Source organism: Thamnophis sirtalis, unplaced genomic scaffold (genome assembly GCF_051295495.1).
Source record: "Thamnophis sirtalis isolate CommonGarterSnake01/CBP01778 unplaced genomic scaffold, rThaSir2_p1.2 scaffold_4, whole genome shotgun sequence".
Classification (NCBI taxonomy): domain Eukaryota; kingdom Metazoa; phylum Chordata; class Lepidosauria; order Squamata; family Natricidae; genus Thamnophis; species Thamnophis sirtalis.
The window spans coordinates 135,959,419-135,974,969 of NW_028261384.1; the positions used below are offsets into that span (position 1 = coordinate 135,959,419).

A 15,551-nucleotide genomic window follows, 5' to 3' on the forward strand; every position below is an offset into this window, starting at 1 on the left:
GAGGCTGGTTGGCCACCAGGAGGTGCCTGAGGCATGGAGCAGTGTGGAGGATCAAAGGAAGTTTGTCCCTGATGCCAGGCAATGGAAAGCAGAGAAATAGAGGCAGCAAGTCCAGGTGCTTGTGGCTTGGCCCCTCCCAAGAGAGTATATAAGAAGAGACTTTGGGAGGAGTCCTTTTGCAAGACACAACTGTTCGTAATAATCTGGAGAACTCCTTATATTGTCTGCCTTGTGTTCCTGTGTCTGTTGGAGTCTGGGTTGCTGCCAACGTCTTGCCAGTGAGTCGTGTCTGGGCTTTCAGGCAACAGGATTATAATTGCTGTGAATAAAGAGTGGCAAACATCTAAGCCTGTGTCTGCGTTCATTACCGGATGGAGGTGGGCCAGAACACTATACTATACAATACAATACAATACAATACAATACCATACCATACCATACCATACCATACCATACCATACCATACCATACCATACCATACCATACCATACCATACCATACCAACCATACTTATTGAAAACTGGACCAAAAGAGAGGTGTCAGACTCGTTGAGATAACTTTAACAACTTTATTAGAACAGAACAACAAGCAACAGCATCCCGCTCTGCTTGACAGCTATTTATACCAGAGCTGTCAAGCAGACCGGCCAATGGCAACAGTGTAAAAAGCCCACTTCCAGCCAGGCACATCTTAATCAATGGCATGGACCTTTGGTTGCCGGGCTGTCTGTCGTAAGTTGAGGACCTGTGGCTGGTGATAAGTTGAGGACTTTAGACCAGTCGCAAGTTGAGGATATACTATACTATACTATACTATACTATACTATACTATACTATACTATACTATACTATACTATACTATACTATACTATACTATACTATAGACCCGTGATGGTGAATCTGTATGGCATGTGTGCCACAGGTGACATGCAGAGCCATATTTGTGGGTACGGCAGGGCACTGCAACCCTTGGCAGCCCTCAGATCCAGTGCTCATGTGCATGCCAGCCAGCTGGTGTTTGGCCTTCCAGAGGGCCAGGGGAGGCTGTTTTTGTCCTTCCAAGGCTTTAGGAAAGCCTCTGGAGCCTAGAGAGGGTGAAAAACAGGCTCAACAGCCCTACCAGAAGTTCCGGGATGAACTTCTGGTTTGCCTGTTGGACCTGTTTTTCTCCCTCCCGAGGCTTTCCTAAAGCCCGGGGAGGGTGAAAAACAACCCAATGGGCAAACCAGAAGTTGAGCCATTGGGCTGTTTTCTCCCTCCCCAGACTCCCCAGGAGATTTTCCTGAAGCCTGGGGAGGGGGAAAATAGCCTCGCCCAGCCTCAGAGGGCCTTGGGAGGCCATTTTCTTCTTCCTCAGGCTTCAGTAAGGCTTCCGGAGCTTGGGGAGGGGGAAACTCTCCCCACGTGGAGGTTGCTCACACTTGAACAGCGGGGGATCGCTTGCTCATGTGCTGGTGTTTTGCTTTTTATCTTATCATATTATCTTTTTTATTTTCCATTCCATTTTAGATTTTATTTTAATAAAAAAAATTAAATACATATCTTTGCATACTATGGAATGGAGGGGAGCTGTATGGATTTGTCAGTTTAAGGTTCACAAACTATCATTGAACAATCCAGGAATCAAATCCCAAATAGTTTCAGTGTAGATTCACCTAGCCTGTGTGCATAGCTTTGAACTCTGACCATGATTTACATTTTGAAATGTCTATTTTTTTATACATTGGAATATGCACTAAAAAAAAAAACAACACCCCCCCCAAAGTGCCTAAATTCCAGCAATATAGTCATAGAGAAGATATTTTCTTAAAAAGCAGAAAAAGCTCTCTAATTGCCTCATCAGAAAAATTATATATGAAGAGCGGGGAGATTAAGAGAACTACCAAGAGGATAATTCAGCTTTTCTTTCTCAGCTGTTCTTCTGCAAAGGCTGATAACTCTATCATTAAATGATTCTATAACTGCTTTTTTAAAGGGAGACATTTTTCCTCATGGAAAAGCAAATCCAGTTGCCTTTTTGAAGAAGCACTTTTGGGACAACCGTGACCTGGGTGGCTGAGAATCTCCATAGACATGATTAAGTGATATTCTGGTGTGTAATTACAACACAAACAATCTAGCTGGCTGACTGACACCAGTCCTGCCAGGGTTTGTGTTAATTCTTGGGTTGAATCGGAAACTAAAAATATGAATGTTTGTATCTGCTGGCTATAAGCATGTCACAATAGGATAACTAATGTGCAATTTGGCAGACATCTTACTATGCCAGTGTTTATTTTTCAGGATAATGACTCTGCAATTAGGCTTTAGATGTTACATCAGAGTCCATATTGAGAAGAAGACCATTTCCAGGCCTATGAGAGTTGGAGTCCCCAAGAGAGTTTGTCACAAACCACCTTAGCTCCTTTCACAGCTGAGATAATTTTATCTGGAATTTTCTGACATGGAAACTGAATTGCTTGGAGGGCATCAGAATGGTTTTGAAAGAAATAAGGTTATTCGTGTAAACAGCAAGAACCTGACAGACTCCATTTTACACTATAGCTCTACATTCTAAAATGCAAAAGACAGAAATCTCATAATGACTTCTGTAACACATTCAGCTAATACCAACAGCTTTTTACTGTTTCCTTACCCTTGTTCATGAGATAGAGATTATTTTTTTCCCACAGGTATATAGATGTCAACACACACACAAGTACACACACACACACACATTTTATTTATATCTCTAGAGTCCCAATACATATTACCTGCTGCTGAAAATGAAAATGAACAAGAGCTATGGTTGACACCTGTTAAGTATATCTCCTTTTGGAGACTAGAGTTGAGCAGCAGAAGGTAGCAAGGAATGTGCCACTGAATAGTCACACTGTCAATCACAGCCGCCGAAGTTAAAACAAGGATAACTTTACTTGTTTTAGCAAAAATAAAGTAGGATAAACATTCTCCAAAGCAAGCGATAAGTAGTCTTGAATTATATACACAGTCTATGATACAACACGTTGGTTTACAGATGCTCAACTCATGATTCACCATGTAGGCAGTAACTAACATACGGAGAAGCCACCATCCAATATACAGTATTCAACACCTATAACAAGCACGGAGAACATACAGGAACAACCAGGAACAACCAGTAGTAGTTCCTACTCACTCTTATGGCTCATTAAAGCAATAGCATCCAATCACATCTCACTTGAGCATTTAAAGTGGCAGACACATTATTTCAATCATGGAAATTTGACGCCACTGTTTTCGGTCCTGGGCTAGGGTTGTCAGGTGGTGCAGCCAGTCGCTATTATATGATTTTCGGCTAAGATTGAATGGGCGCATGACTATATCTTCGGCTGTCCGTTTGAAGTGACGCAGAGTGGTTAGACGAACACCTCCTTTTGGCCGTTTCCAGGTCGGACCAGGCTTTGCAAGCAGGGAAATTTTTGGGATTCGATTTTCTGGCATTCTCAATGTATGGCCTAGCCAGCGCCAGCGTCTAAGTTCTATAATGCCAGATACATTTTCATTGATATCACATCTTCGGCGGATTTCAGCATTGGATATTCTTTCAGAGTACTTGATTTTCGTAAGTCTACGCAAGCAACGGTTTTGAAATAAGTCCAGTTTGTTTTGATGAGCAATTTTTATTGGCCAGGTTTCACAACCGTATAATAACGTTGGTATGATAGCAACCTTGTATATACGGACTTTGTTTTTCAGGCGAATGTCTTTCCTAGCCCAGAGTTTCTTGAGTGAGCTCCAGGCAATTGTTGCTTTTTGAATTCTAGCATTTATTTCTGAAGAAACATCTCCATTTCCCGTAATGTTGCTGCCAAGGTAGGTGAAATGATCAACAGCTTCAATTGGTTCATTTTGAATGTGGATGGTTTGGTCATCTATGTGGTTGCAGCATATCATAAGCTTGGACTTGTTACTACTAAGGACCAAGCATATATATATATATATATATATATATATATATATATATATATATATATGTATGTATGTATGTATGTATGTATGTATGTATGTATGTATGTATGTATGTATGTATGTATGTCTGTCTGTCTGTCTGTCTGTCTGTCTGTGTGTGTGTGTGTGTGTGTGTGTACACACATGACTATATATATAGTCACAGTGGATGACTCTGCTTAGTGCCACTAAAAAACGCCCTCTACAGGAGGAGGCAGGAGAACGATGTGCCTCATCTAGTCTGACTTCATGATGACTCGAGGAGAATTAAGCAAAGATTAAAAGACTGTATGTATGTAAGTATGTAAGTATGTATGTATGTATGTATGTATGTATGTATGTATGTATGTATATGTGTATGTGTGTGTGTGTTTGTGTGTGTGTGTGTGTGTTTGTGTGTATCCAACCCAAAATTAGATTACATCCCTAACAACACCTTTGGAAGGTGTTTAATTTAAGACAGAAGGTGTTTAATTAAAGAATCTTGGAGAATGATTACAAATGCCATAGCATGAGCATTTCTTTCCTAATTGGCAACTATAATAAATCTTAGGGATCAGGATAATTTCTGTATTAATCATCTGTCAGAAGTAATGACTTCAATATGTCTCCTATAGATAGCAAAAAATCTTTCTCTTGTTTTCTCAGCAATTTTTCAAAGCCAGAAATATTACACAAAGAGTTAATTTCTCTTTATGAGTTGCTCCCTGTGGTTGAGGTCAGGCCGCAAAACAATGATGTAGCATTTTGGGAGGAATATGCATCCCAGTAATGCAGCACTGGAGGACAGGATGGAGAAGACCTCCACAGCTACCATGGCTTTTCCTTTTGTGCTCAGATAGGCTGGAAAGAAGGAGATCCACACACTGCAGAAGGCCAACATGCTGAAGGTGATGAACTTGGCTTCATTAAAGCTGTCAGGTAATTTACGGGCAAGAAAGGCCACAATAAAGCTGGCAATGGCCAAGATACCCATGTAGCCCAAGACACAGTAGAAGAAGAAACCTGACCCCTCATTGCATTGTAAAATCATTTCTTGGAGCTCCGAGTGCATGTCCAACTCAGGGAATGGGAGAGATGTCAACAACCAAAGAATACAAAGAAATACTTGTAAGAGAGTGCATGAGAGGACAATAGAAAAGGCCAATCTCTTCCCCACCCATTTCCTCAGGTGAGATCCTGGTTTAGTGGCCATGAAAGCCACAACCACAGTGATGGTTTTGGCCAGTACACAAGAAATTGCCACTGAGAAGGTGATGCCAAAAGTTGGTTGCCTGAGAAGGCAGGTCACTTTGCCAGGTTGACTTAGGAAGAGCAAAGAGGAGAGAAAACAGAGCTGAAGTGCGACAAGCAGGATGTAGGTAAGGGACCGATTGTTGGCTCTCACAATGGGAGTATCCCTGTGCTTAATAAAAGTTCCAAGTACCCAAGTGGTCAAGAAGAAGAAACAAAGAACTGCTGAGGATAAGGCAATTCCTAAGGTTTCTTCAAAAGTTAGAAAGACCAGCAGTTTCGGGATACAGCCTTTCTTTTCTTCATTTGGATATTGATCTTCTGAACATTGAAAACAGTCATCCATATCTAAAAGAAAAGTCAAGGCATTTTTAATACATTCCATATTATTGAAAATAATATTCTTTATGGGTACCAACCATATCCCTCTCAAGTTTTTTTTTTCCTATTGGCTACCAGTTGGATCATGTTTGTATGGAAATGCAGTTTTTCCATCATTGTGTCATCTGGGATCAGCATAAAAGAAGCACAATGGGAAGAGCCATTATTCTATGAAATGGATTCCTGTCTTATTCAAATTTATTCAAATTTAGACCATTTTGTCTTTTCCCATTTTTCCAAAACACAGAGAAGAAGTTTCACTCTTTATATTCCAAAGAACAGATTGTGATTCACAATTATAGAAATGAATATTCACCTTGAAGAAGTCACAAAACTATTTGCTACACTAAAGTAGTGGGAGGTTCATTCTCCCAGCTGGTGGGTTGGTGTCCAAATGGTATAGGGTTTCCTGCCTAGGCAGGGGGTTGGACTGTAAGACCTCCAAGGTCCCTTCCAACTATGCTATTCTATTGTATTGTTTTGTTACCAGGCTATGTAACATCTTCAGCAGATTTTACGGGATGTCAGTATTCTGTTTATAAGGGCTTTGGTGTGATGGGTGTGTCACCTGAGGGTCTTCTGACAGGTCTTGTGATGAATCAGTTGTGAGTTATCTGTGAGTCTTGTGATGGGTCTTTTGATAAGGAGATTAGTTCAGATCAGGCTCTTTCAGACGTGAACTGCTGGTGAGTGGGAGTGTGGGGGGAATTGCATGAGTTGCTGGAAGGTCAGTGCTGTCTCTAGTTGGCTCTGTGGTTGATTTGGATTCTAAGGGATTCGTATGCTGGTTGTAGGACAAGGTGTCTATTGATGGAATTGCTTGTGGACACAAATATAGTGTCTTAAAATTTGCTTAAGTCTACCCTGTTTTCCCGAAAATAAGACCTCCCTGGATAATAATCTCAATTGAGCTTTTGAGTGCATGCGCTAAAATAAGCCCTTTTCCAAAAATAAGCCCTCTCCAAAAATATTGCAACACAGAAGCAGTCATGAGGTGACCACACTCGCTGCCTCCTGCACCACAAAAAAATAATAAGACTCCTTGAAAATAAGGCCAAGTGCTTATTTTGGAGGGGTCAAAAGAAAATAAGACCCTGTCTTATTTTGGGGAAAACATGGTATCTAATGAACACTTGCTGGCATGTATAACCCACCCTTTTCATTTGAAATCTTCCCTTCTGGACAAGGAACACAGTCGTAGCAACAGAATTGTTTTCCTTCCAACCTTTTCTTCCAGTATCCAGGGTAGCAATGGTCACTACACTGAGAAAATGGAACAACCTGGTAAAAAATGTGAAAGATTTTTGAAAGGGGAATTTATAATCAATTTCTATTGTTCTCCTTTATGGTGGGAGGAAGGATAGTTGAATTCGTAAATGGTTACTCCAGGTGTATTTGTAAGGTAAAGGTGTCCATTTCCAGTTGTGTTTGACTCAAGGGGAGAGGTGGTATTCTGCCGGTTCGCACTGGTACAGGCGAACTAGTAGTGGCGGTGGCGCAAGGCTCCGCCCACCCACAAAGATGCCATCACAGCCCTTCTGCACATGTGCAAAAAGTCCTGCACATGCCCAGATGTGCGCTCCTGCTACTGAACTGATAGTGAAGAAAAGAGGATACCATTACTGCTCTAGGGCCCATGCTCAACTCTGTTTCTTGGCAGAAGAAGCCAGCATTATCCAGAGACATTTTCCATGAATACATGACCAGCAGGGCTACTCGACAAAAGTACCAGGAACACTGTTACTTTCCCACCAAAGTGGTACCTATACATCTACTCAAATTGACATGCTTTTGAATTCCAAGTTGGGAAGGAGCTTATGGAGGACAGGGAACTCACCCTATTGCATGGCGCTCAGGTCTCAAAGTGGGCTATTCGGCTGACAAGCTCAGTGTCTTTAACCATTGAGCCAGGGGTGGGTTTCGACCGGTTCGCACCGGTCCCTGCGATCCGGTTGGTCGCCGAACCCGGAAGTAAGTAACTTCCGGGAACGGCGAAGCCCCCCCCCCGCACCCGCACACCCGTGCCCGCTCCTTACCCATTTTTTACGAATTCTGCGCTTCTACGCATGCGCAGAACGCATACAGCGCCTGCACGATCCTCCAGGAGTAGCTGGAGCATCGCGCAGACGCTAGTACGCATGCACGCGGTGCGCATGTGCACACATGCACCGCATGCGTGCGCGAGGACGCCGCGTGCGTGCGCGAGGACGCCGCCGGCCTCGTTCCAACTGAACCGGTTGGAACGGGGCAAGAAACCCACCCCTGCATTGAGCCATCATGTATTTATACTATCGATTAAAATGTTGACATTATAAGGATGTGCAAAGGGCGAGTTTGGAAAATGAAGAATGAAGAAATATCTGTGACTACAATATTATGGGAATAGTATCTTTTGATTTCAAATGGAAATGCAATCCAAATGTGAATACCTATCTTTTACATTGTAATATCATTTTGTCAATTTGATGATATTTGTACAGAATGTGCCATTTCAAAAATCACAAACTAGATTTCTAAAGAAACTATGTTCAATATTGCATCATAATGCATCAAGGAAGAGTTGATTCAATGAATCCACACCTGGTTAAAAGCTGGGTGCCAGACAATCACCTCTTCAACAATGAATAATTCCTTCCCTTTGGGAACATGAGGATCCATTTTTCCAACTCTTACTCTCTGAAAGGATCTATTTGGAAAAGTGATCAAGTTGGTGATATCGAATCCACCTGTTGCTTCCCCTTTCTCATTCAGGAATATTCTCTCCCCGGCTGAATTGTTAAAAGAAATGCCTTGAAGAAATGAATGGAGCTATTTGAAAGGGAATGAAAGAGATTTGGAAGAATAATAATGAAGAAGTGGCCAATATATTTAATTTTCACTTCGACATTCTTCCCGTTGCTCTAACAAATATCAAATAATCTATATTACAGAGAAAGACACAGGTATGATCTAGTGTTAATTTAATGTTATTTCTGAGGGGGGGGATGAAACAACAGTAGCTAAAAAATCAAAATCAAACCAAGGTATTGATATGATGCAACTTGAATCAGATATGATTTATATTCACTTTTTAAACAACTAGACAATCAAACTTGGACCAGATCTCAACTCATCCTACATTGTTCTTTGTTAGTACAAAGGTTTTTGACATCCTGAGACCTGACAAATTTCCTTTATCCAGATTTAATCATCTGAGACGCAATTGTTTTGAAAGAGAGAGAGAGAATAAGAGAATGAGAGGTACAAAGAGAGACAGATTCTCTCAAACATACAGTAGTTACAAAGGGTGGAGGACACAGCTGAAAAGGACTGACACTTGGGTCATTCCTCTTGAACGTTGATAGAGAGTGAATGCTTTGCATCCCAACTCTGAAATGTTCATGAGCCAAGGAGAAGTAAATTAGAGAACTGGCTGAGGATAAATTTGGATAACAATATCACTTAGACTTACATACTGCTTCACAGCACTTTGCAACCATCTCTAAGTGGTTTACAGAATCAGCATATTGCCCCCAATGATCTGGCTCCTCATTTTACTGAACTCAGAAGGATGGAAGGCTGATCTTCCTTGAGTTGGTGGGCATCATACTGCCAAATTGCTGGCAACGGGCAGCAAACATATTTTTTATTTCCATTTTCATAACATACAATTACATGTATACTATACATAGCCAGTATCATATAGTAACAAATAATCACTACATCAGTTCCTCTTGTCATCAATGCCCCCCAAAATAAAAACCTATTATCAGCTCTTCTGCTCTCCATACACCTCCCTCTTATACCTCTCTCCTACTTCCTATCTTCCCTCCATCATCCTTTCCCACTCTACTTCCCCTTCCCCTCTCCCTCTCCTCTCTCTACACTCCACTCCCCCCTATCCTCATCCCCCTCATCTTCCCCCCTACCCTCTCTCCCGTCCCTCTCCTCCCATCCCTCCTCTCCCTTCTGTTTCCCACTCCTCCTCTCATTGGTGTATTTCTGCTTCCATAGCTCTTCTGGTCTCCATACACCTCACTCCAGCATCCTTTCCTACTCTACTTCCCCTTCCTTTCTCCTCCTCCTCTCCCTACATTCCACTCCTCCTTATCCTCCTCATCTTCCCCCCTTACCTTCTCTCCTATCCCTCTCTTCCCATCTTTCTTCTCCCTTCTGTTTCTCACTCTTCCTCTCATTGGTGTATTTCCGCTTCTGAGCAAACTCCAATCTATGTTGATAGTATTTCTACTTCCATAATATACTTAACATATCCTAGTTCTAAAGAAAAAATAAAAGAAAACAGTATACATGTGCATTCATATTACACTAAAATCTAACACCCCTCGTCAAACCTCCCTCCCCCCTCCCCCCCAACCCCCCCCAGCCTTCCCTCCCCCAACTTCCCAGAACCCATACATGGTATAAATCTTTAACAAAAACTGTCTAAAATATATTGGAAAAAAGAATAGAAGATTGATAACTTCTTTACATTGAACTTAGCTCCTCCTTGCTAAACTAACTTTAAACAATTTATATCATTCCTGATCTTAATCATAAGCTATCCGGAATTTCTTAGTCCCGTATTTATTTTGAATATAATCAATCCATTTTTCCTCATCTCATTTATCCATATTTATTTTGTATATAATCAATCCATTTTGCCCAGTCTCATTTATATCTCTCGTTTAAGTAGTGCTTAAGTACTGCTTTCTAACCACTGCACTCTGGTGAAAATAATTATTCACAAGCTAATAAGAAAAGTGAAAGGTCTACATTTCAGAAATGTTTTTTGGGCACAAAAAGTAGAAAGAGTGCCTTCAGGCACAATGCAATTGAATTCTTCTTGGAACCAGGTTGGATAAATTCACAAGACATGCCAATCTTACATGGAGGTGAAAAGGTATTTATACAATGAAAATTGATGCCTACAGTAAATCCCCTTGACTATACTGATATTAGGAAAAACTTGGTTTAAGTTCATCCTCTTATTTAAAAAAAACAAAACTAATAGCTTTGTTGCCTCGGTCTCTCTATTGAGTTGTAGCCATAGACAAAGGTAAAGAAGCTATATTAGATTGTGAATGATTGAGATTACCTGCCAAGGCAGCAGATTTGCAAATTCAACCCTTTGAATCTCTCTCGTTTGGGATTTTGATCTCACTGCCTGATGCAAAGAATGTGCCACTGCAAAAACAGCATTGTAGATACTGTAGCTTTGGCCAGTCATCTGCAACTCAAACAGAGGACCAGGTAGAGTCTCCAACTTCTCATCTCCAGTACAGGTTTCACTAATCGTAGATAAAGCTAATTCTGCCTTTGAAAATGAACAATCGAACAATTGCTCCCAAACCTCTTGAAGAAATCCATCTTTGTGGGTTGAAGGTTTGATGACTTGAAGAAATTCTTTGAACCCACAAACTTCTCTGGAATGCACAGTAAAGGAAAGAGCCCCGTGGAACAACTGGAAATCCCAACTCTTTTGAATTCCCATCAGAATGAAATCAATTGAATTCATCAGGATCCAAACCTTCCTAAATAACATACTCTCTTTATTTTCAGGATCCCATAGAAACATGACAGTTCGCAGCCACACGATTATGATGGATTCTCCGTGGACAAGAAAAACATTCACTGTTTGATCCATCAATTTATTAGAAATAATTGAGATTGAGTCTGACAATTCTGACAAATCTTCCAAGTGGAGGTGTTGTGGAATGTTTTGCGTAAAAGCTAAACAGACCCCGTTCTGTGAAAGCAACGGCTGCAGTTTCTGCAAAAAATGCTCTTCCTTATTTTCAAAAGCAAAGAGTCCAATCCACGTCCATCCAAAATGGAGAAGAAGTTGTATAAGTCCAGTGTACTGATGCTCCTCTTTGGGGACCATGCAATAAAGTGGAAATAACTCAGTAATGTAAACGTCTTCTTGGGCAAAGGAACCATAAATCAACTAAATAAACAGAAAAGAGAATTTCATTATTCATGAAAATCATGGGGAAAATATGAAGAAGACTGTGGGATAGAAACTCAATGAAGCTCTCCCTACATTAAACATTTGTCCAATTCTATGTAGATATTTGCTGGAAAAGAGAAGCAAGCAAAATTCCTTGATGAAATATTTTCTCATGTGAAATATAACGAGATTACAATCACACTCACTTTCCTAATATAGAGGTCCAGTATGTTCATCCCCTTAGAACATCTGGAAACTTGCTCAGTATCTGACTGCCAGTTAGACATTTAATGAAGCTTTCTATCCATTGGACATTTGTCCAATTCTATGTAAAGTATGACATTTGCTGGAAAAGAGAAGCAACTATAATTTCTTGACACAATATTTTCTCATATGAAATATAACTAAGTTACAATCACACTCAGTTTCCTAATACAGAGTTCCAGTATCTTCATCCCCTTAGAACATCTGGAAATTTGCTAACCATCTGAGTTTTTGAGCTCTTCTCAGCCTAAGGAAAGGATTCTTAAGAACTAGTCTTACTGGATTACTTCCTTCCCTTATTTGTAGCAGATAAAATAAAATAATTATACGTGGAAGACTATGCCCATGAGTTTTTGGAGGAGTAGAGTTAATCATCTCTTCATTTACTACAATTATTATGGAGATCTTCAAAAGTACCAGGTTGCCCAAATGCTTCAACAATTTCCAGCCAAATCAGTTGAGTTTTAAATTCAGTTCTTATTGATAGACCCAACCAAGACATAGCAAGTGGTGTTGTTACCTGTTGTCCCTAAACCACGAGACATGATAGCAGTGTTCCAATATTTGGGATGCTCCTACAAAGACAAGGAGGGCGGGGGGGGGGGGGTCACACTATTTTCCAAATGCAGCATGAGAAACCATGGATGGAAACTAACCAAGGAAAGAAGCAACCTAGAACTAGGGAGAAATTTCCTAACAGTGAAAACAATTAATCAATGGAACAACTTCTCTTCAGATGCTGTGGGTGCTCCATCACTGGAGGCTTTCAAAAAGAGACTGGGCAGTAATTTATCTGTAATGGTATAGAGTTTCCTGCTTGAAGAGGGGGTTAGACTAGAAGGCCTCCTTCCAACTCTATTATTCTAAGTGCTAGTGAGCCTTTTCTATCCTCCTCTTGACACAACTCCAGATTTTCCCACAAATAGTGGTCAAACTGCAATGTTTCAAATAAGATTAACGCACTGTAACTTGTGGTTTTAATTTTAATTTTCTAATCTATGATTGTAATAAAAGATTTAAATTTTCTTGACTGATTATTTTGAGACAACATATTGAGTTGTTGGATCAATCGCAGAAGAGAGAGCAAAGAGAGCAAAATTGAAGTCCTGCAGAAAGGCGGGGCAAAATACTAACTAACCCTATAACACAACCTTCAACAATGGCTAAGAAAAACAGTTGAGTTTTATGCTAAACTACTTCTATTATACACCAAACAAATCGTAGTAAGAAGAGTTATGATCTATTGCTGGCTGGCAGTGAAAACACATGTATGATTGTAATAAAAGATTTTGATTTAGTTGGGTTACCTTGAGCCAGTCTATTGAGTTGTCGGAAAAACAGAAGACGGGGAGATAAAAGTGTATTTAACTGAATTCCTGCAGAAAGTTATGCAACTAGTATCTACTATTAATTACAAAACAGTTTTTCTCTCTCACTCCATTGTAAACTACCTGTGGAATTTTGTAGACATTTATACTTTCTGCCATAAAGGATGATGTATCAGGACCTAACCCTCCAATGATGGCCATGAGATTCTTCTGGCTATCACATTTGTAGTTGGGGACAAATTCCTGTGATTTGAAAAGCAGGTCTAGAGTGGTACGATAGGTCATCCTTGGGTTGTTGTAACTGTCATAGATATGGAACCCGAGAGTGATATTAGGTAAGATCTGGGAGTCCTCATTGATCTCCTTCACAGCAAAGGCCAAGGCGAGGACGTGCTGGTAGAATTTGGTTATTACACTGCAAATAGTTTAAACACCCCCATTGAGCAAAATAAGTTGACAATTCTTTTATGTTGAAAGCATTTATACATGAGTAACAACCATTCCTGTCTCTGTTATAAGTGAGAAGATGAGTTTTTTTGTAAAACACTAAATAATTTGTATAGTTTTAAACAATGTAAAATATTTCCCTGATTTGCAATAAATAAGTTTAGGAAGAAAGTCTTGATTTTTTTTCAAGCTCTCTCAATTATTTTTACCAGTTTTGCACAAAATAGAACAGAACTAGAAAGAATCACTCTTTTAATATATGTAAAGTTTGTGGGGAGTGACTGCACAGATTGGATAATTTTAATTATCTTATTTTGAGAGTAACAATGCATTTATATTTATGCATTTATCAACTGCTGAGGAATTATTGAGTCTGTCATATGTATCTCCATAACTGTCTGGTTTGGCTCTGCAACCAGACTTAGATAATTAGAACTGCAGAAAAAAACAATTGCCACCAACCTGCCTTCCATTGAGGACCTGTATACTGCATGAGTCAAAAAGAGGGCTGTGAAAATATCTACAGATACCTTGCATCCTGGACATAAATTATTTCAACTTCTACCCTCCAAACAACAATATAGAGAATTGCACACCATAACATCTAGACACAAAGACAGGTTTTTTTGAATGCCATCACTCTGCTTAACAACTAATTCCCACAACACTTTCTATAATTTACCAAGAATGTATTATTATTATTATTCTCTTCCTTCCTAGTACCTCTCTCTCCCCTCTTATGACTATAACCATGTTGGTTGTGTCTTTCAATTTATATTGTTTTTATTGTTTCCTCGTATGATTTGATAGCTTATCAGTAACCTTGAGTATTATTAAGTGTTGTATCTTTTTATTCTTGATGAATGTGTTTTTATTCTCCTTATGTACACTGAGAGCAAATGTACCAAAGACAAATTCCTTGTGTGTCCAATCACACTTGGCCAATAAAGAATACTATTCTATTCCATTCCATTCTAATTCACTGTTTTATTCTATTCTGCTCTATTCTATTATATTCTTCTCAAAGAGCTTTAGTCATATATACAATTTTGGGAGATCTGGCTAAGATTAGAAAATGAATGGAAAGAAAAAAAATCTTACATTGGTAAATCATAAGGTTTTAGAGTTGGATTTTCCTTAAATTCAATTTCAAAAAAAGGACGAATTATCTGAGACACCATCCCACCTACGATGATATCACCAGGCTGGTACCACTCATGGGGAACAGGGAAAGCATCACTCGCAGGGCAGTTCAGAGTAACTGCTTTCTGCACCCAGAGCATCAGAAGGAATGACATCTTCAGGCATTTGTCATAGGGAAAATACTTGTGCCTCCTGTCCTTAAGGAAGTTTGTATTTCAATGGTTCTTTCAATGAATGAGCCAAGGTTTATATCTGACAATGCACCTAATCAGAAATCCCATCATTTTCTATCTGAAGTTCCATGTGTGTGCAAATTTGTATTCTGACTATCACTAGGATTGAACAGATGTTTTGGAAAAGAAGAAAGTATGGAGGAGACATGTAGCAATGAATCTGATGGAGCCATTATTATCCCTTTGTGCCAAACTCCCTGGGGTTCAAGAGTTACTTTATAACCAAATAGATACCTTATGTGTTGCTGAATTTAAATACCTTTATGCACAGTCCTTGAAGTTTTGGGCTAACTAAATGAAATACAGTGATTCCTTTAGGAGATAATTATTTTGTTTTTGCTGAGAGAATAAGGAGTTCAACTGAAGGTTCAACTTTTTGTTCCAATGAGCAAATGCTAATGAAAATAATCTAAGGGACATTGTCAATTAAAAAATACCCTCAAATATTGAAATTCATGTTCATTCCTTACAATGGAGCAGGGACCCCATTTTCCATATAAAATGAACTGAATTGTTTAGTAGAGAAGAGGAAATATTTTTTACATGATAAATAAGCCAATAATTTCTTTGGATGTTTTATCCACATTTTCAGTCAAAGAATGTTGAAGAATGAAACAATAACAAT

General features: G+C 39.6%; 1 protein-coding gene across 1 annotated transcript; it reads right to left on the reverse strand.

Moving 5' to 3' along the window:
* Positions 1-4,650: 4,650 nt before the first annotated feature.
* On the reverse strand, positions 4,651-14,848 carry LOC148046810 (vomeronasal type-2 receptor 26-like). The gene is made up of 5 exons (XM_087714977.1): positions 14,652-14,848; positions 13,227-13,518; positions 8,163-8,390; positions 6,737-6,863; positions 4,651-5,549 (listed from the first exon to the last, which is right to left on the reverse strand). The coding sequence occupies exons 1-5, from the start codon at positions 14,846-14,848 to the stop codon at positions 4,651-4,653; spliced, it is 1,743 nt and encodes a 580-aa protein (XP_087571103.1).
* Positions 14,849-15,551: the final 703 nt, after the last annotated feature.